Consider the following 22,563-nt stretch of genomic DNA (forward strand, 5'->3'; position numbering starts at 1 on the left):
CCTTTTTCACTATCACCCATCCACTTATTTCTGCTTAGTTAGAATTTCAACCTGCTTTCTGGTTGCAACAAAAACTATTCAATTGAAACATAGAATTTGTCCCCAAATCAGAATGTATATGAAGTGAAAATTTAAATCACAATAACATCTGCTATTTTTCACCCCAGGTCTCCTCCCTGCTGTGATTGGCATACTCTAAGTTTCTAGCACCCTCATGTGGTTTTAATTGGAGTGGTTTCACAGGCATTTGCAATCGGTTGTCTGAAACTGAAAACAGTGAAACAGACTATAATTCAACATGGAAGTTCTGCTGGCCTCACAAACCAAGAAAAGAAACCTCAAGTCAGCAAAATTCTAAGATGAATGTATGGGCTCAATTCTTAACGTATTTGCTATCTACTGTTCATTTTATGTGACCACTAGAAAGGATGACTTATAGGCAACCACAGCTAGTTTCATTTTTGGCAGATTGGAATCCCCAATTTTCAAAACCAAGCATTTGTTGTGGGCAACTGTTCAATAGATGAAAAAGTACCTCATATTGCTCCTAAAGAAAAGCAAGAGGTATTATTGCCTTGTTTGTGTGCATCTTGATTAGGTAAACACAGTAACAGAGGTAACAGAGGTCTACAGAGGTAGATTTTGAGAACCTCCACTGTCTTCAACAAAATTTGAAATGATTAATATTTTTACATTTTCTCAAATCATTTGGGAATCATTTATGCAAACAAAAAGTTTCCCTCTCTCTAAACGTATACCTAGGCTTGTAGGTGAGACTTCTTTCTAATAACAGTATATTTCAGAACCCTCTTAAAGGGAGAAGCTAAAGAAGATTATACTGTCTTCCTTAGACTCATAATAAATGTTCCTCTTATCAAAGATCCATGTTTAAAACCTATCTGTGATTTCATAAGCCTGAGGTGCCCCAACAAACGGTCTTCTCATGAAAATAAAAAAGTAGATTTTAAAGCACTGACATTATCAGAATATTCTGAACATGAAATGAAATTTTAAAAATAATTGGCCATGAAGGAGATAAAAATGTAAATTAGTGAGAGGTAAAGAATCTATTAACAGAAACTTGAATGTGGCTTATTTGTATGCTGAACTGGAAGTCCCGATGTTAAAAAATATCAGTAAAATGCAAGAGGAATACATTTGCCCATCAATATACAGCAATATGTAGATTGATATTAAAAGAGAAAAATAGAATTCAGAACTTAGAAATGTTATTGAAGATAGGAATATTATTCATTTAATTATTGACTGATAAAATTTTAATCTAGGTATTTTTGGAAAGTCAAATAGCACATGAGTTCATAAATGTATCCCAATTTTTATAACTTCAAAATACTTAAGAAAATATCACTATGTTTGATGGCAGTGGTAGGGGTTCAAGGTAGCTAAGAATATTAGGAGATACCTTTCAAAAGGTAAATTCAACATCTAAAACTGCCATTTCTTGTGGCTGTGGCTCCTGCTTTCCAATCTTGGCACTATTTACTCCATTGAAGCAGAATTTTGGCCAAATGCTTGAGGGTAAGAGAGGACGAAAGTTGCACAGAAAGTATCTGGAGCAAATCAGAGGACACTGCCTTACCTGTTGAGCCCTTTCAGTGTCTTTTCCATGTTTAAAATGTCACGCATCTTATACAAAAACCACTTGTCAATGGATGTGAGCTTCATGATCTCATCAAGGGACATGTTGTCTTCCAAGGCCTGCCAAAAGAAGACACACTTTCTTTGGCACCCATTTTATAAGTCGCTTATTTGGTTGAAAACCTATAGCAGCCACTCCTCCCCCTCACTCAGAGAGCCCAAGGCTATAGACTGAGAATGGAACCAATAGCATATCATTGATGTTCCTCCCAAGAAACCTACTGATGCTACCAACTGTATCCCAAATGGCATACCAAGGAGGCGCCTTGAGTTAATCAGAGCTGTGTGTGCTTAGAAAGATCTCCCTAACAGGCTCTGTTTCCTGCTTTTTATATAACCATGTTAACAATCATATCCTAAATTTGATACATCTCTTTGGAATTAAAGAGAATCTCTTGAAACTACAGTTAAGACACATTGGTAGGAAAATCTAGAATCAATACAACGATCATTTAACTTGAATTTTTGGATAATTACCCTTTGGCAAATACCATATTGTTATCACCTCATTCCACATTCACACAAACCAGTCAGTGAGAATTTATGGCTCAAATCTGACTTAGTGCTATTTCTTTAGAACATTTCCTCAGAGAGGACTTCAAACAAAAAAATTATTTTGAATCAGTTACTATGACTTTTGTGCTAAGACAGGCATTTTACAGAATCCTAATATATTCCAAAACAATGTAGTAATAACTTCTGTTCTGATAGGAAGCTCAGCTTTTTCCTCAAGCTTACTTTAGCAATTTCTCAGAAGTAAAATTACAACTATGGGTCATTAAGCTGAGGAGAAAAGACAACTGAGAGAAGAAATAAACTCTCAAAACCCAAACCTTGATATTCAAAAGATATCCACTCTTATTCTTTGCTATTTTTAGATATATATTTATACTCTATGAAAAATAATAATCAGATAATGCTCCAAAATAACACGTTCTAGAAATGACACACCATATTTTTAAATCCCATTAAGAAATATATGTAACTAGTAATTCTACTCTTCTATTTCAACTGCAGGAGCTTAATTTTCTCCAAACGTTCACTTCTGTCTAGCATCAGAGAGATAATGATAATAAGTATTGAGAGACAGCACAGTTCATAATTCTGTTGACTAGCATAACATGATATTTATTGGGAATACTCAAAGGCAAGATCATTTTACTATAAGTCTGTGGTGTTTTTTTTTTCTTTGTTTTATTCTCCCTCTATATAGCCATGTTCCCAAGGACTTAATATTCTGTCTCATTTTCCAAGTGATTAAAGACACAATTAGCTGTTGGCCATCAACACCGAAAGGGGGATAGGATCTGAAGTTAGCGACACTTTTGACAGACCAGAGGAAGTTTTCACACAATCACACACAGTAATCACCCTGCAATTGGCAGAGGACCTAGAATCCTGGAGTCATTTCCCAGTGAGGACGGACAGCTACAGTCACACCCACAGTTTCTGACAGAAAGCCAGATCCTGCCGTCTTAGGACTTCATCTTCAAGCACTACAGCACTGCCATGTCACACGGCTATAATAAAGTTCATAATGACCCCAAACAAGTTTGAGGTTACTCTAATGTTTCCCAAATCAAAAATAATGCCCTGTATTCTCCCCAAATCAAAAGAGGTGATGATCCAGTCATCCTGAAATAAGACTGCAGCAAAAATCAGGCCTCCGAGCAACTTGCCCTTTTCTAAGAATCATGAAAGCGAGCGAAGATTTACTCACTCCCTTCATTCTTTTTCCCCTTCAGCCCTCCACAGTCCTTACTCTCTTTGTCAAAACCACCAAGTTCCCGGTTGCTGTGGAAATGAACAGTAATGATGACCTCTAACACACAGAAATCAGTTCCTTCTGCCGGCACTCTGGCAGCCAATAATTTACACCTCAGCCCCTGCACTTCTTGCTCGTACGTAGAGTACTCTGCGAGAAAGAATCTCCACACGTTTTTCCAGAATTCTTATCCTTTATAAGTCCGTCAGAAAAGAATGAGAGATTTGTTTGAGTTTTACAGCCTCACTGGGAACTTGGAAATACTTCCCTTTTTCATCTGCCTCAAAATGGCAGAGGATGATTACCAGGCTTACAGAAAACAATCCAATTATTCCCCTTTGTCTGGAAAAAAATCATATATATATATATATATATATATATATATATATATACACACACACACATATATATACACATATATATAATACACATATACACGTGTGTGTGTGTGTGTGTGTGTGTGTGTGTATGTATGATATGGTAGAATGCTTTTTTAAACAAAAGACTTGAATAAGAACAATAAAGAAAGTGAAATGGCTCCCTGGAATAACCGCTCATTACCACCATCACCCCCACTGAAAAATGTTAATTCTCTATTACCTTGAGACTCAATATTAGGAAATGTCCGTCAAAAGATACTAGCATCTGCCAGAATTTCAATGGAACTTAATACTCTGCATTTAGAAACCATAAAGGTGAGGAGAGTATAACATTATATGCAAAGAAGGAAACATTCCCTTCCCTTCTCCCCTCTCAGCAGGACTCAATATATGGACATTAAAGTTGCAGTGAGTTCAAAATCACTCACAGCATTTTTCCGTTGTCACACAAAGGCAAATTACAAAGACGGATTGATTCCCTCTTTAAAGGCAAAATTCATATTTTCATCAACTCATCCCACATGCGCACACGACATATAAAATGGTCAGTGGGGCTTTGTAGCTTCAGTGTGGTTTGATACTGTTGGAGGATTAATGTTTAAGCTTCCTTAAATGTCAAAAAGCCATTCAGGGATTTCTGACCGGTCAGATCCCAGCTGCCCAAGTCACCTTTTATAAAATCAGATGAGCTGAAACTTCAAAACCCTATGCATAGTAAACATGAAAGGAGATTAATATGGCACTTAATTTGCATAAAAGGGAACTCATGGGTAGAAGTGAGAAATGTGGGGCTTTTTTGTTCTAAAAGTAAGACCAATAAAATAATTACACAAAAAAGCCTATAATCATGGAAGATCTTTATGGTTGTTGTTGTTTAAACATAGAAAAAGGAGCGAATAAAGATTATTTTCAAGTCTGAGGCAGCATATACTAAGGATACTATTTTATGCATCTTCCTTTCTAAAATACAATTTTATACATTTTCAAGGAACAAGTAATGAGAGTGGTAGGAAACAGTAACTCAAAATGATCAAACCTACTTGCGAGTATTGATAAGACATATACCAAAAAGGAGGAACATTTTATGTCTGTGATCATCCTTTAAAGCTGTAATAGATGTCCTTAAGTCCAGGCTTAAATCAAATTCTAAAAAGGTGATAATATTTGATTAATTATAGAATAACCAGAAGAAAGCACAGAAGTCTCCAGTATAATATTACTGAAAAGAATTAAAGTTTTGCCCCCAAATCCCTGAATTCACAAACACTCTGTGATTCAGTTTTACTTTAAAGTCCAGGCTGACTCTATTCTGAAGAAAACAGTAGCTCTGGACCCCTTAGCACATATTACCTTGGCAATGGCATAGATGCGGATGCTGGATGGGTCAGCCAGCTCTCTTCTGAGATCTATGTTGGATGGCCATTCTTTGTTCATTGGGAGACGGGAAGTGAACCCATCTATTGACGGGTGGCACATTCGTAAGGCCTTCTGGAAACTCTCCTCAAAGGTGCGACCAATAGCCATGACCTGTAATGCACATTTACGCACTTGGATTTAAAGAGCTTCTATATTTTGAATTTGAAACAGAACCCAGAAATGGAATATTTTTTCAGGAAAGACTTGGGAACAAAACACGTAAGGAAGAACAGTACTCAAAATTAGGTGTTATTTTTCTTCCACTCTCCTTTTCTCCATGGTTTTGATGTAATGATTCTTTAACAATATTAGGTCAGTCTTTTACCACATACGAAATTTAGCTTTATTTGCTTAGACTGATGAGGAAATTGCCTGCACCTGTCCTGAACTATAATATTAAAATAAGGAATACATGGCCAGAGCATATAGATCCTTCCTTAATAAAACCTTGCTTTTATTCAAGATGTTCTTTAGAATACAAAACTAAATGAAGAGAAACCAGACATATACTGACACAAAAACAGAACTCTTTCTAAATGGGTTATCAGTCACTATCCAAGACAGGTTGGCTTTCTTTATAACTAAGCATTAATATTAATAAAACCTTCAGAATCATAATGAATACTGACAGATTCAGATTTTGAATATAGGCAGAGACTAAATTCCCCATGACAAATTCAGTGTGTCTTTCCACAATCTTTACAACTGATTGTACACTAATCAATTAGGAAAACCATGTGGTGATTCAGTTTGGACGCGTTACAAGTCAGAGCTAAACTTAAATTGCCGTCAAGTCCACCCAGTTATTTTCAGTGGATAAACACTGTCTTTGAGCCTTTCCATGGAATAATAGATTGCTATGCATTTTTGGTCTCCAATTTAAAATAATAACAGTGATAATGCTGCCTTCAGTGTACCTCCGTGATTCCTCAAATAGACCCGAATTCCCATTAATGTCAGTTTGGTAAATCTTCATGTCAATTGTGTGACAAGATACATATTCAAAGATCACAAAAGCCAAACAGATAACCTTTCGCGCTGCCCCAAATTTAATTAGAAGTTGGAAGATTCTCAAAAGCAGAGATAAATAAAATGCTAGTCCAATTCAGATACGCAACTTGCGAGGCGTCGTGGTATTTGAAGGGTTACACAGTAGGTTCATAGACTTGCTAGCCTAAGCATGAGAGGGACTGCCAGAAATAAGACATTTTATGGTACTATCAAATTAGGGAAAACATTTCTGGAATATTTAATACAGTTTTTAGGTATTACATATTTAACAGTTGGCCATAAAGTAACTGGTTCTATAAGAAATTCATCATAAATTTTTATTAATTTTAAGTACACTGTACATAATGGTGTAGAGAATATGTTCGATAAAAGAAAAACAAACATACTTATATACTAATAAAAGAGTTCATAACTGTGTTTGCTCAAAATCTGTGCTTTTTAATACTTTGTATTATTAAAATTCCCCTTCATTAAGTGAAAATTTCACCATTTCTCCGTGGAATAACTGACCTGGCCCTAACCCGATTCCCTGACCCTGTTCTACTACATTCTCAAAGCACCTGTAGGTGAATACTGTATTTTAACTTTTACCACAGTTGCATTCATACTATATTTGGTTCTAGTTATGTATTCTGAACTTACCAACTGCAGATAATATGTAACAAAGTATCTACATCTTATCCACTATTTTATTCTACCAGCATCTTTCATGTAGGAAGAACTCAAGAAACATTTCCTAACTTGAGGTGAACTAACTGAATGATGTAAAAAATTCACTGACAACAAAATCCTTTAGATAATAATCCCTAGATGAAAACATTACAAAAAAATATCTCATATTCTTTGGCTTATAAATTGTATTGTGAGCAATGTGAAAAGGGACACTTTCCATGGAATAAGCTAACTAGCAGTTGTTTATTTGGGCAGAAACACTACCAACAAAACTTTACATGGCATTTGAGTTCTAATTCTCTTGTGCACCTTGAAACATAATAGAAAAAATAATATTTAAAACAGCTATCAAGGACTACCTGGTTTTTTACAACTACTAGAAGGACATTTTAATTAAAAAGGTCAAGTTTTCCTTATCTATCATTACTTTAAAATCTTACATTAACATCTTGGAAACTAAGGAAACCAAAATAGTAATAATTCTGCCTTTCATGAATGACTATGATTGATCAGTAAAATGTCTTTTTTTTCTTTTCTCCTGCATTACTGATGGAGTTAAGCTGCACTTCCTGTGATTAGTGGCCATTATTTCTGCAATGGCTAGTCTGAGGATAAGCTATAATCTGTAATGTAGGACAAATGAAGGCCAATATAGATCAACATGTCATAAATAGTTCTTTGCTCTGTAATCTAACCAGCTTACATATCTAGGCCATATAGAGACACAGACAAGATAAAATAAAATAGAGGATAGATCAGTCAATCGATAGAGATTGAGATTCATGCATACTGCTTATAATCAAACATTCTACCCATAAATAGTGACAATAATACTGATGGAATACATTTACTGGGGTGGCATATGCACCCCAATGTTTCTAGCAGTGCTATCAACAATAGCCAAATTGTGGAAAGAGCCCAAATGTCCATTGACTGACAAAAACGGACAAAGAAGGTGTGGTATATATACACAATGTAATATTACTCAGTAATCAAAAAGAATGAAATCTTGCCTTTTTTAACAATGTGGATGGAACTAGAGTGAATCATGTTATGCAAAATAAGTCAGTCAAAGATAAACATCATATGATTTCACTCATATGAGGAATTGAAGAAACAGAACAGATGAACATAGGGGAAGGGAAGGAAAAATAAGACAAAAACAGAGAGGGAAGCAAACCATAAGAGACTCTTAAATAAGAGAACAAACTGAGGGTTGCTGGAGGGGTGTGGGGTAGGGGGATGGGCTAAATGGGCAATGGGCATTAAGGAAGGCACTTGATGAGATGAGCACTGGGTGTTATATGTACTTTATGAATCACTAAATTCTACTCTTGAAACCATTATTACACTAGATGTTAATAACTTGGATTTAAATAAAATTTAAAATATAATAAAAATAATAAAATGTTTAAAAAAGAATACATTTATTGGGGATGCACTATGTATCTACCTTAAAAGACATTACTAAATATTTACATCTATTAATCATAAACCTTACAAGAACCCCACAAGGTAGGTATTATCATCTCCAATTTTCTGATGGAAAACCTGAAGACCAGGGTCTTGTGTGAATGTCTCTAGCTAGTAAGTGGCAACACCAAAATAAAACAGAAGCCCATTTAGTTTGGCTCATGCTACCTCCACTTATGCCAAGCCAACTGGATCTAAGAAGAAATAAACCCCTTGGTGGGGAAGGAAAGGGGTGACTGTCAGAGGCAGGGATCTGAATTTTTTTATTTCCTCCTGCACAGAGGAGCACTGCATCTTTGAAGATGGGATAATCAAAAGCTAATTTTAATATCAAATAGTATTAAAAGGACATTATGAAAAATCTAAAGGTCCTAAACACTTAGACCATTTCAATATAATGAAAGAAGCGTTTCTCGATTTTGAATTTTAGAGCTAGATGGGACATGACAGACTGTCTAGTCCAGGCCCTTTCTTTTAGACATAAAGTGAAGTCCAAGGAGGATAAAGCCACAATTTATGTGAATAGATTAAAATTTAATTCTTAACCTCAGTTCAGTGATCTTTTTGGTGCACCATTTTATACCATGTTATTTTCTAGATTTGTTTATAAATGCATTATAACTCAGTTTTATATATGTGTGTTTGTGTGTATATATGAATATGTTTTTTCATATACTCAAATACATTATACATTCACCTATATGGCCTTTCCTTTTAAACAGAAGCATTTAAGATCTATTAAATGGCCACGTAACAAATGCCTTCTGTTACCAGTCAGAGAGATGTTGAAACACTAGGGAAGAAATGAAATTCCTTTTTATCCTCCAGTCAAGAACCCAGTATCTAGGCAACCTTAAGACTTTCAGAATGTTAAGGATTTGACAAAATAACTGAGGACAAGAATAAAATAGAAGAATAAACCAAGGACTCACCTCTCCTACACTTTTCATAGAGCTACCAATTCGGCTAGATGTTCCATGAAAACGATCAAGATCCCAGCGAGGAATCTTGGTAACCATGTAATCCAAGCTAGGTTCAAAGCAGGCTGATGTCTTCCCCGATACAACATTCTTGATTTCTGGAAGTGGGATTCCTAGGGCAATCTTTGCAGCAATGAATGCCAACGGGTAGCTATAAAGGAGGAGATATTTTTTTCTTTCAGCAATAAGTGTTAAAAACAACCCAAAACATAAATTGTTCTTTCTTAGAAATTCTGGTATTACTCCACATCAGGGTATAAAACACATCTGGTTCTCTGTTCTGTATGAAGATTTAATATCCACTTATAAAATAATGTGAGCCATGATAAAGCAGAGAGGCACAGATCACAAAAGAATTCACTCTCTATGCCTGACATTCAGGGCTACAACTGCCAACCTTCGCCTCTTTAATCCAAAATCAATGGCTTCCTTGATAAAGTGCTCACTTGTGTATAGGCTCCACTAAGATAAGAATCTGAAAAATACTCTTGAAAAGATATACACATGTCTGCACCTAGGAAGACAGCTGAGTTAGCTGGTACTATGGGGTATGCAACGGCCAGAAAATGTAGTAATTGAAAGTTTGGGTCCTTGATCAGTCTCCAAATTATTTTTGAACTTGGGTTTCCTTACAAAACTGACACTCTAGAGGGGCACTTGGGTGGCTCAGTTGGTTAAGTGACCCACTCTTGACTTCGGCTCAGGTCATGATCTCAGGGTTCATGGGATTGAGCCCCAAGTGGGGCTCCACACTGATAGCACGGAGCCTGCTTGGGATTCTCCCTCTCCCTCTCTCTCTCTGTGCCTCTGCCACTCACATGTCCTCTCTCTCTCTCCTTCGCGAAAGAAAAGAAAGAAGAAAGAAAGGAAGAAAGAAAGAAAGAAAACAAAGAAAGAAAACAAAGGAAAAAAAACTAATACTCTAGGGACTTCACTGGATTGTTTTGGTGATTATAATTAAGAAAATAATTCACAGAACTATAGAATTACATATGAGTCTTGTAATACATCTCCCCCATCCGACATGAGGAAATTGATTAGAGACAATAAATGACATGTCCAAAGTCACATAGTCAGTAGAAGAATTGGGAGGAGAACTCAGGTCTCCTGACTCTTGCTTAGGGTAGTAGTTTACCACTACTCCATGCAGCAGTGTGTAGCCATATTAAAAAAAATCTTTACACATAATTATTTTGTTCCCTTAAATGCCATGTAATTTAAATGCCATGTGCTAAATATATTAATAGGAACAAAAGGTATTAGTTAATGTTCCCTCCAGTTATGCTTGCCAGAAGTTTTTAAATGGGTAGCAAATTCATTTATTTGGTTGCAACCTTTATCTATAGAAAAACCTTGCAATGTTTGATCCTGTGGATTTTGCTAAAACAAAATAATTTCTTGAATATTTGAATCAAGCAAACTATACTATGTACCTGACATTTACTATACACCTGAAGGAAACCAGTTGAGGACTAAATTTAAGAATTAATTTTCACTTTTTAACAATATCTGCAAAGTGCAATTAGGAAGCAGATTTTTCGCAGCCTGCTTTGACCACCCAGATTTTGATTAGTTTATGATTAGCCAGCAAACAAAGCCAGCAAGCAATATCATTTGCTTCAATCTGGCAGCAAGCTCATTAATAACCATGTCCTTAGGGTCCTAAATGATTTGCAGCCAGCATACAGAAATGGGGACTATAGCTTATAAACATAGCACAGTCTTCCACTAGCTGTCAGTTTTCCAAAACTATCTGTGAAGGATCTGCAAACACATGGTCAATCATTCTGATCTTACCCAGTGGCCTTTGAGGCTAGGGCAGAGCTTCGAGACAGTCTGGCATTCACTTCAATGATGCAGTATTCCATTGAGGTAGGATGAAGGGCAAATTGAATGTTGCATTCACCCACAATGCCCAGGTGGCGAACAACATTGATTGAAGTACGTCTCAACATCTGAAACTCTGCATTGGAGAGGGTCTGGGCAGGGGCTACGACAACCGAATCACCTGTACATCCAAGCAACACTTGTTATTTGGTAGCATATCTAAATAACTAACTTTAGTGACTTAATCTATTTGTGTAATACAAGACACAGTTTAGTCTAAGGGTTTGTGGGGAAAATAATTGTCTCAAGGCAGTGCATTGCTCCAACACATTATTTACAGAAACCCCTCTAACCTTTCCAAGTTCATCTAGCTATCAAGGCTTCAGTCATCTACTTACCAGATTGACATTAACTTCTTCAATTTCTTCTCTTCATCTCAAAATCTCTCTCTCTCTCTCAAGTTCTCCCTTCTACAAACATCATCTCCTCTTCATCCAGACTGACTCATTCATGTTTTCCACATCTCATCCCTTCCCATTGTCTTACTCCTCTCTAGTCATAGCCCTTGCATCTTCGATCTCTTAATCTTTAGTCTCCAATCCTTCTGCCCACAAACATTCTCAGGCTTCTACTGGCTCAAGAAGCCTGTCCCCCTATATTATTAATCACAAGAACATCTCTCTCATTTTTTACATGACTAAACTTCTTTAAAGTTTCCCAAGTCATCGTCTCTCTTATTGCCATATAATTCTTATCAATATGAGTCCCATAACCAACTTTGCATTAAAACTGTTTTCTTGAATATTCAAAACCCCACATTAAAATCCTAATTCTTGACCTTTCATAGCATTTGATATAACCAAAACCAAAGCTCTTTTATAAAATATTTTCTTGTATTGACTTACTTGTTTTCTTTCTATCACTCCCTTCTTTTTCTTAAACACTAACCCTTCCTCTTACTCCTGCACTGTAAATCTAAACAGTTCCTAAGTTCAGTCCTTGAACCTATTGTCTTTCTTTCTATGCCTATGTCCTTGAATACTTAGTCTATGCTTCCAGCTTCAATTATTTCCTTCACATCAATTCCTGCCAATGATTTTATATCAGCTTTTTTATTTCTATTCCCCTTTCTTGACTTCCAGCTCCACATTATCAACCCTCTTCTTGAGAATTCCACCCATGCCTCATAGCTAACATTTCTGAAACCTAAGTCATCATTTTTGTCCTCTTGTCTAACTAGTTTCTCTTCCTAAAAAAAAAAAAACAACTATTTCACCTATTACTTGTGGCTATTTTCTCATTCACTTGGTAACTAATACCCTCATCTGATTTAAGCTGTCTTAACCTCATTTCTTACTTCTCAACACCAAGTCTTACATAGTTTACCATCACTACATTGTTTATATTTGACTTCTTCCTCAAATGAAATCAGGATAATACCTGACTTATTTCACAGTGTTTTTGTGAAGATCAAACATGAGATCAACGTGAGATTATTTTCAACATTGTGAAATACTATTTTGTGTAGAATATTATCACTAGTCAGTCAGCTAAGAATAGTAGTTTAATGAAAAGAACTCAATAAAGGTGGCTGTGGGTCATCAGAAGCGTGAACGCAGGCATTACTATTATTCTTGAAGATTCTTTGCCTACCTGTATGAACACCCATGGCATCAACATTTTCCATGTTACAGACAGTGACACAATTGTCATCGGCGTCTCGGACCACTTCATATTCTATTTCTTTCCAACCTGTCACTGACCTCTCCACCAGAATCTGGTTGGTCATAGCAAAGGCCTGGAAGTTGGTGACACAAGGTATCAAAGAGTAAGGAAAGGTTCTAGTTTAAACATGGATATTTGGCACAGTGCCCTGGCCTGAATCCCGGTCAGCATCATGGTCTGAAGCCTAGTCTCCATCCTCCTCAGTGCTCCAGAAGGCACAATGTGTCAGAAAATCAGTGAGGTACTAGGAATAGCATCCTGCAGTGAATACGCTTGATTTACATTATTGAGGCTTGCCATTCAAAGTGCTGATATGACATTAAATCAAACTAATTTAGGAAAAAGAGAAAATAATTGAGCAATCAGGCAGAGGGAAATGGAATTATTTCAGCAGCAAGGCTTCTGTGAAACCAGAAAATGTGATAAGTGCGAATAAATATGGAAAAATAAGTCTAAAGACTGGTTTTCTCTAAAATAGCTGAGAGTGCTTTGTACAGTGACATACACAATAAAAGTCAGTTGACGTTGATGAGGAGAAGAAAGGAGATAATGATGGTTGTAAACAGTTAGTCAGGATGGCATACGAAACTTGGGAATTAGAAGAATCATATGCAACTATTATTATGGTTAATCACCGCCTAAGTGCTTAAATACCCTGAGTCATATATCATGTATGCCTGATTAAACAGATATGAATTAGTATAATTATCATTTCATATTTACTGAGTATGCACTGGTGGGTAGAATACTGAACCCAAAATATGAAAGAGGAAGTCTTTGACCTTAGGACATTTGGTGGCTGAAAATCCAAGACAGAAATGTCCCTTTGTCTCATAATGTTTTTGATTTGTAATAGCAGTGAGAAAGGAAGAGAAAGTAACCAGAGAAAGTACTGTGAATTTTTTCAAATTACTAGCAGGCAGTATAATGAAATAATAACTCAAAGTTAGTTTTTCTTTAATGCGTCTCAACACTATTTGTTTAACCTCAGTCAACACTATAGGATTCACCATGTGCAATGGAAAATGTAACACATTTGTCCCCACAGCTGCCTATGATGAGGTTTTCAAAGTGGTTAGGAAACTCTGGAACCAGCATTAACAATTTAATAATGATTAATTTGTCATTAGGATTGCATGCTAAAAGAGGAAATCTGTGAAACAAAGGGTATGAATTTCGGAAAGCTTTTTGCATTCTAATAGACTAGGCTAGATGTTTGGACACAAGGACAACTGAGATCAAATGAGAAGTCTCAGATTTTATGCAAAAGACTAAGACCTAGGTGAGTTACTGCAGCTTCTGAAGGTGGTAAACATAGTATCAAGAGAATAAGGGGTAGCTTAGGAAATAATGATACAAGTAACTATGTTCAAGGGAAAAGCTAGCTTTTCAACAACAACAACAACAAAAACACTCAATGCCCTACTGATTATTTTAGAGGAATTGTAAATCATTAAAATTTATCCCATCCACAAATTGCTTTCATTGTAAATGTTTTTAAACAATTCAGTGTTCAGAATTTTTTTTATACTGTAAAATATATATTCTTAATAAAGAATAAGTACACATTGTCACTACTGGGAGTAATAATGAGATTACTAATACTAAATATATTGGAAACATCTAATATTCTAGAAAAAAAAACTTCTATAAACCTGTCTTTTCTTTAAATATATGATTCATAAGTCTAGAATGGAAACAAGAAATACCGATATTGATATATTGTCCTCTTTTATTTCTTTTGGCAACTTTAGAAACACTAAATCCAACTTGTTGACATGTAAGTTTGTCATTATAGTTATCTAAATATATTTAATTTTATTTATCTGTTCTCAAAATCCTATGTCAACAACTCACGGCCGCATTTTGTTTCTCTCTAAAAAGTAAGTAATGATAGATACAAGCTGTGCTTGGTATTTACTCAGCATTCCCCGAAATAGCTCTTATAATTCTGTCAGATTCACTTCCATGACCATCATGTAAGTTACATGGGTCTCTTGACTGCACCCGCACTCATTCATTCAGCAAGAAATTATTGAGACCCCATATCACCAGGCATCGTTCTATTCGGTGAGAAGAGAGTACACACAACCAACAAAAAACTCCTTATCTAATAAAAAGAAGCATACATAAGCAGGAAAGAAAACAGTTCTAGCAAGAACGTCAAGAGCTCACCAAGAAATTTGGCTAATGCTGTGCTCCAATGTCAATAACTGCACTTCATTTCCCTTACAAAGGTACGGTCTGTTGGATAACACTTACAGAAAACATGACGGTGGTTTTAATAGAGAAAAGGTCATTTCTCATCTACATAATTTTCTCTAACTGAAAGGGTTTATCAAATCAGTTTTCTTGATTGATAAGAATTTGGTCTGTGAAAACACATACCTTTGTGCTGAGGTCCAGTAATGTCTCCTTATTAGGACAGATGCCTGAGCCTAACCCACCCAGAGCATAGGCAGAACGGATCATCACTGGATAGCCGATGGTGTCTGCTGCTTTCAGGGCATCCTCAATCTGTCAATGAGAAAAACTCAAAGTTTGAAAAGCTGACCACACTAGCAGAAAAGACCACACCAACAGAGTCTAGCAATTGAGATAAATCAGTTCATTTGGGAAGAATCATTATAGAAATGTTGTATTATTGCTTCATTTCATTCTGAAGAACAAGTGTTGTTTTACAAATTTTAAGTAAAATTCTAGGATTTTTTTTTTCACACTCACTGAAAGTTTTTCTTTCATCTTTCTGTTGTAAATTTTATTTTGCCATATAAAAAATAAAACAATGGCTGAAGCTGAAATCATCGTTAATTTGAGAATGGGAGCCATATTGAATTTTTAAATTCAGTTTAAAAGCCTTCATCTCTTCATGATGCAAGGATTTCTACTGCTGAAACTAACTTGGTATTCCTGCAATAGGCCATTAGGAATACTATATAGAAAGAGTTTTCATTTTTCAAGTTCAGTCAGAGAATAGTCCCAGAAGCGTAGATTTTTTTTTTTAACTTACAGAATACAACATATGGTGGCTATATTTTTCTGTCATGGAATATTATTACACTACCAATGGGAGTGTAATTACACCTTTCCCATATGCCTGTTTCGCATCCTGAGGAAGCAAGGACATAATTAAATCTGGCAATGAAAGAATAAATGTATGGCAGGAGCTTTCCAAATGTTCAGCAGAGTTATCCCGGGACTATTCCTGACTGACAGCTCTGAAACATTGTATGTACTTGTGAGCATTCTTTTCTTAAAACCACACAGCCCATTTTCATCGTCCTGGCAATAGTTGCCCTTTTCCCTCAAGATTTGCCTATTTTTGCAATAGGGAAGTTGCATCAAAAACTGCCTCCAGAACCCCCACTTTATTGAATGTATATGCCTGAAATCAGGAATAAAGTCAGGGACAAAAAACAGATATATATATCAAGCCAAATTTATGTTGGTGCCTCATAATAGCCTATCAATAGGCACAGGCTATGATAGAAAGTGATTAACAAAAACACAAAACAATCTATCCTCTCCAAACACCTAATCTACAAGTTTTTCAGTCATGAATCTTATTGATTAGATCCAATGGCTTTTTTCTAGATAATTTCATTTTTAAATGTTTATTCCATTCTAACAAGAAAATTTCAATCCAATCATTTCCCATTTGCAGGTCATTCCCATCTACAAGATGTGTGACTGGTCCCAGAAAAGAAAGTAAAAATCACTTTGGCATTGTAAGTTTACATGGTTCTTTGTTGTATTTAATTCAGGAGATCTGATATTCAGTGGCACTTCAACCACTGATAAACCACTTCATCTCTGGGCTTTTGCTTCCCTTTTCATAAAATATGAATACCTCTCCCAAATACTGTAGCATGGAAGGCTGTAATTAATACACAAAGTCTCTGAGACACTAACACATTTCTGGAAGAAATTATATGCATATATAATAATTTAGCTATTATTTTCAGGCATGACAAATAACTCTCCCTATAAATGTAAGACAAATAATGGCCCTGTTTCTCCAGAGCAAAGATTCCTTACCGATTCCACCGCAAAGCTTGGAGCAATCTTTTCATTAATTTCATTTAGTTTGTCCGAGAACAGCTGCCTGTCTTCTGTGGCCATAATGGATTCAACCGAGGTCCCCAGGACTTTCACGCCATACTCCTTGAGTACACCTCTCTTGAATAGTTCCACTCCTATGGAAGAACCAAATATAATCAATTTTTAGAATCTCAAACTCTTATGTCTCTCTTAACAGATACCTGAATACAACTTTTTTTTTTAACCTTAAAATGAACTCCAAAGCCATCAGAGTCTACAATAAAATTGTACTTAAGGTAAAAAAAAAAAAAAAAAAAAAAAAAAAAATGAAAGAAAAATTCTGAAGACATTCTAGCAAAATATTTTGCTGGTGGTATTATTACTTATATTACCACCTTCTCCACATGATTTCTATTATTCTTATTAATCAAAATCATAGGATACAGTGAACTTCTAGATTTTAGTATATTTCCATTCTTTCTATGATCCATTCCTATATTGAGATTCTCTTATTTAAATAATCCCAGTGGTGTGGATCTCTATATGGGCTAAAAATAATCAAAATAGTGTTTCCATTTGCGTGCCACTTAACTTAAGCTAAGATTTTTATATTTGACTTATAAATTACATCACCAACTGCTTACGCCAACTAGCTAATGAGATTCTCATTCATTATCTAGTTCCAAAGATTTGAAGCACTGTAAAAAGGACAGAGTATTGGACTCAGCAGATGCATGAAGGGATTGCAGAGAGACTAAACTGTGTTATCATGAAAATACATGTGAAAGCCAAATGCTACAGGGCCAACACATAAGTGCACAAAGCATTTAATCAATGTTAATTCTCATTTTTTATTCATGGTAGTTCTCAATGTTTCGCTGGTAACACAGAAAAGCAAATTCCTGAAATGGAGGAGGGAGACCTCACTTCGCTGCCCCAGAGCATTCAAGTAAAAGGTTTCTTTTTGTACCTTAGCTGTTCTGTGAAATAAACCAGTAATATTTATCACATGACATTTTCAGGTGGCTGTTTGCTAATGGCTTCCTCACACATTAAAGAAATAAAGGCTTTTATGAACACACAGAGCATAATTGTTAGATGGATTCAAACAAAAAATATTACACAGAAGTACCTGGGCTGAAACTCTGCAGTTAAGCCAAAAAGAACTCACCACAGTTCAGAGCTGTCTGGCCACCCATGCCTAGAATTAACCCATCTGGCCGCTCCGCCTTGATGACCTCTGTGACAAACTGAGGGGTGATGGGGAGAAAGTAGACAGTATCTGCTTGCTTTAAGCCCACCTCGTTGGTCTGCACCGATGCAATGTTTGGGTTCATCAAGACAGTTTTGACATTTTCTTCCTGAAAAAACAAAAGGACACAGAATCTGAACATATAGTCTAAAGAAGAGAATGACCATACTCAAACAAACGGTTTGTATTGGGAGACAAAACTTATAGGTCATTCTGTGGGCTGCAGAGATCAGTAATAGAACTAGGAAGAAAAAGAAAGACTAATGTTTGGTGAAAGGAAGGAAAAAATTGCTTGAAAACAAAATTATCCAAAAAGAACTGGCTGCCTATGTGGTTCACCCTGAATTCCTTGCCACTAGAGGCATTAGGCAAAACTTAAGATAACGTCTATAGAATTTAACTAGAGGTCTACAAATACTGCTGAACTTTATAGCTCAATTGACCTTAAAACACTAAAGAAAATATCTTAAAAACTTTGAAATTAGTGAACTATAAAACAGAACCACAGGCAACATCAAAGAAGCCTCCCTTTGCAATGTTTGTCAGAGACCAACACGGAATGTACTTTTAAAATGTAGGATGATGTGCTCTTGCTGGAAGCATCGGGAACCTTCTGCTGAATTCCATCTTTTTATATTTTAATGCCTGCCTTAGTGCTTCAACAAAAAGCATTATACACTGTGTATACATGTTATATTAATAGAAAATGACCAAATGGCAAAAAATAAAATACAATAAAAATTTCTGTGTGTGTGTGTGTGTGTGTGTGTGTGTGTGTAAAGGTATTCATAGCCCTATCTTATGCCTCACATCTGCAGATACCTCAGAAATAATTCTTCATGTAAGCTATGAAGGATAATAGCATTATAAACCAGGATGAGTGTGACACTTAGCAAAATAATTATTATAAAATATGGCCATATGGCTCTTATTATTTTACCTATTACCATGTCAATTTTGAACACTCCTAAAACATCAACAAAATATTCAGATGAAAGTATAAAAATCATCCTTGAAAGCCCTACATGTCCTTGGGGGAGAATCTGAATAAAATATTAAATATATTTCATATTACTTTAAATTCAAATGGTGCCTTAAAACTTATAATCTACTTTTTTATTAATTTATTTGATTTTTATACCCAGACTACAAGAGAAATTTCTACCTCACAGATGAAAAAATTGACATTCAATAAGGTTAAATGACTTGCTAAAGACCTGATAAATGGCAAAATTAGGGCTCTAATCCAAGCCTTATGATTCAAGTTCTATGCCCTTTCCTCAATATGAGTCATCTCTCAAGAGGTGAAGAGAGTGATTTTAAAAAAGTATGATTAATTTTTTTGAACAGATACATACAGATAAGCAAATGCATTTAAAATATGGGTTGGAACTTAAATAATTAAGTCTAAACTGAGAACATGTCATCAATAGAACTTACAGAAGGTCTAACTATTGAAGAAAAGCACCGACAGACTTAAGTATTTTCCTGTACAAGGAATATAGCTCTTTTCCTATACAAGGAATATAGCTACTTTTGTAAATCAAATTACATAGGTAAAGTTCCATAAATGACTGTGATGAGTGTTTATACATTTTTAAAACTTAGACATAATTTCAAACTATTTTAATAAATTTTCTAACTTTTTTCTAATATAGTTCTGGTTATAATATATGCACCATCTGATTATTTCAAAATATTTAGTTCATGAATTCATTTCTACTAACTTCTTAATTAATCACAATACTTTATCTAATAATGCCTATTCTTCAGTTGAAATGTATAACTTCACCTAATGGATGTAAAGCATGTAAAAAAATACAAGCTATGAAAATACTAGTCCTTTATAAAACTACCAAATAGGATTTAAAAGTATGCTAATTAAATGTATTTACAAGCCCTGAATGTACTTACATTGTTTTCTAACCAATCTAAACCATTGGACATCCTCTAATTATACGAAGAGAAATTGAATCGTACTACAATAAAGTAGTCCTTGAAAATGTGCACAAAAAACACATGTGCATGTGAGTGTATACACCTATGCATGTATGGAGAAGAATATTAAAAAATAAAAACAAATGGGAAGAAGAGTAAGGTAATTGGGGACTGCATTCTGTTTTTTTCAACAGACATCTGTCAGGTGAAAATCTTCATCTACAGAATATTGAATAAAACAAAAAGAAAAATTCTGGCCAATTATTTTTCTGTGTTTGTTGCCCTAGTTTCCTGCCACCTTCAATGCGTTGCTTTCTCCTAACCAGGTCTCTGGTGAACGGATTTATACTGCAAAGCCAGAGGCAAAGTCACAGAAGAGCTCACATGGCCACTGGATGGCTGATTAGCACCAAAATAGGGATATCCAAGGAAATGAGGACACCAAAGAGATACCAGATTAGCTCCTTAATAGAAATACATGTACAGTGAATTTTTTCTAAAGGTTTATTTTGCTATGACAAAGAGTTGGGGAGATCTTGAAAGACTTTGAAGAAACAGGAAGGGTCTTCTTCCCAACGTGAGCATCAAATCCTCTTTTTCATGTAAACATCTGCCAAATCATTCTGGTCAGTCATCCAGCCCAAGTCACAGATGGGGAAATTGGGTCCCCTAGCGACTTCTATAGCTTGGACAAAAGGCACTGATGCCTTTGCTCTCTCAACTGGATCTTGCCATTTCAACCATAGATGCCTGAAGCATCCTGTAGAGCATTCAAAATATCTTAGAGCCCAAATTCCCTCTTTCACACAAAACACAAGTATATTTTATTTTATTTATTTATTTATTTTATTTTTTTTTTTAATTTTTTTTCAACGTTTTTTATTTATTTTTGGGACAGAGAGAGACAGAACATGAATGGGGGAGGGGCAGAGAGAGAGGGAGACACAGAACCGGAAGCAGGCTCCAGGCTCCGAGCCATCAGCCCAGAGCCTGACGCGGGGCTCGAACTCACGGACCGCGAGATCGTGACCTGGCTGAAGTCGGACGCTTAACCGACTGCGCCACCCAGGCGCCCCACAAGTATATTTTAAAAGCTCACTGCCTCAAAAACAATGAGCAACATCTGTAAATGTGGCTTTTTATGTTTTCGGTATAAGTAGGTGGTAACATAGATAATTTTGGAGATCATGCCGAAGTTCTTGATTTGCAGGCATGAAAAAGTTTAAGAAAGTTAAAATTTTTGCCTGTGATCAAAGTTTCTTTAATGTAAGATGTGTAAGGAATAGTTAAGGATATCAATTATAGTGACTTTGAAAGGAGGTAGTGTCATAAATCTAAATTATAAAATACTAATTGGACCCATTAAAGGAGTATATTAATTCTTACAAAGATCTCTCACCTTCATGGCTTTTACGGCTTGTGATCCTGAGTAGTCAAATTCACCTGCCTGACCAATGGATAGACCTCCTGATCCTAGGATAAGGACTTTGGAGACCTGTAAGCAGTAAGAAAATGACATTGCTTTGATTAGCAAGATGGGGGAAATAGGCATTTTCAAGAGTGGAGAACTCAAACTATATTGTCTAAGTTTACACGGTGATTTAAAGTACAATATTTTGAAAAATATGTAATATGTGAGGAAAAAGACTAAAAATTTAAACATTTCTAATTTCAAAGCAATTTCCAAAGTTCATGAAGCTTTTTTCATTTAAGTGAAAAATTGTGAGGTCTACATTTTATTCAAAGATATATAAATACCTAAAAATAATTACATAAATATATATTTAAATATATATGTATATATTTAAATACACACACACACACATATATATATATATATATATATATATATATATATATGATAAGAATCTCCCTAAAATTTAAATGTATTCCATTCAATATTCCTTGGTTTCCTTCTGGACAAAGGAGACCTGGGCTTTCCCTAATGGACAAATGAAAACATAGAAGGCAAGGGGACATGGATACACCTGCATATTCACATTTTTGCCTTTACAGTTCAGTGCCAGAAATATTTAAAGATAATGCAATAAGATAAAGCTCCTATCTTGGCAACATACTGAACTTCTACACACTGTTATGTGACTCCAAGGAAATAATGATACTGCTTAGTTTTGAGCCACAAGTGCCAAACCCTTCAGAGAAGAAAGATACTCCTGCTCACTGCAAAAGACAAGGACTTGGGAAAATTGGTTTCCCTCAACAAATATTTATTGGATGCCTGCTACATGTGAAGATACTGTGGAATCCCAAACTTTTTGGTGTCTTTTTCCTCACCATTAACAAAAAGATACACGTCTGAAGAACATGAGTTGATATTCTGAGAAAAACACTATACTGTAAGTACATTGCTTTCTTTGGCTACTAAGAACCCACCATTTTATTCCACATTGAGTGGGTAAATTA

General features: G+C 35.5%; 1 protein-coding gene across 1 annotated transcript in view; it reads right to left on the bottom strand.

The window, feature by feature from the left end:
- The window catches only part of CPS1 (carbamoyl-phosphate synthase 1), a 128,847-nt gene that overhangs the window by 62,215 nt on the left and 44,069 nt on the right, over positions 1-22,563 (bottom strand). Inside the window, exons 13-21 of the mRNA XM_058706225.1 lie at positions 21,539-21,634; positions 18,121-18,310; positions 16,947-17,104; positions 15,297-15,425; positions 12,837-12,981; positions 11,154-11,364; positions 9,309-9,507; positions 5,155-5,331; positions 1,601-1,719 (exon numbers count right to left, since the gene is read on the bottom strand). Of these exons, the coding sequence (XP_058562208.1) occupies positions 1,601-1,719; positions 5,155-5,331; positions 9,309-9,507; positions 11,154-11,364; positions 12,837-12,981; positions 15,297-15,425; positions 16,947-17,104; positions 18,121-18,310; positions 21,539-21,634 (1,424 nt within the window). The remainder of the gene's footprint in view (positions 1-1,600; positions 1,720-5,154; positions 5,332-9,308; positions 9,508-11,153; positions 11,365-12,836; positions 12,982-15,296; positions 15,426-16,946; positions 17,105-18,120; positions 18,311-21,538; positions 21,635-22,563) is intronic.

This window comes from Neofelis nebulosa, chromosome 2, assembly GCF_028018385.1.
Source record: "Neofelis nebulosa isolate mNeoNeb1 chromosome 2, mNeoNeb1.pri, whole genome shotgun sequence".
Classification (NCBI taxonomy): domain Eukaryota; kingdom Metazoa; phylum Chordata; class Mammalia; order Carnivora; family Felidae; genus Neofelis; species Neofelis nebulosa.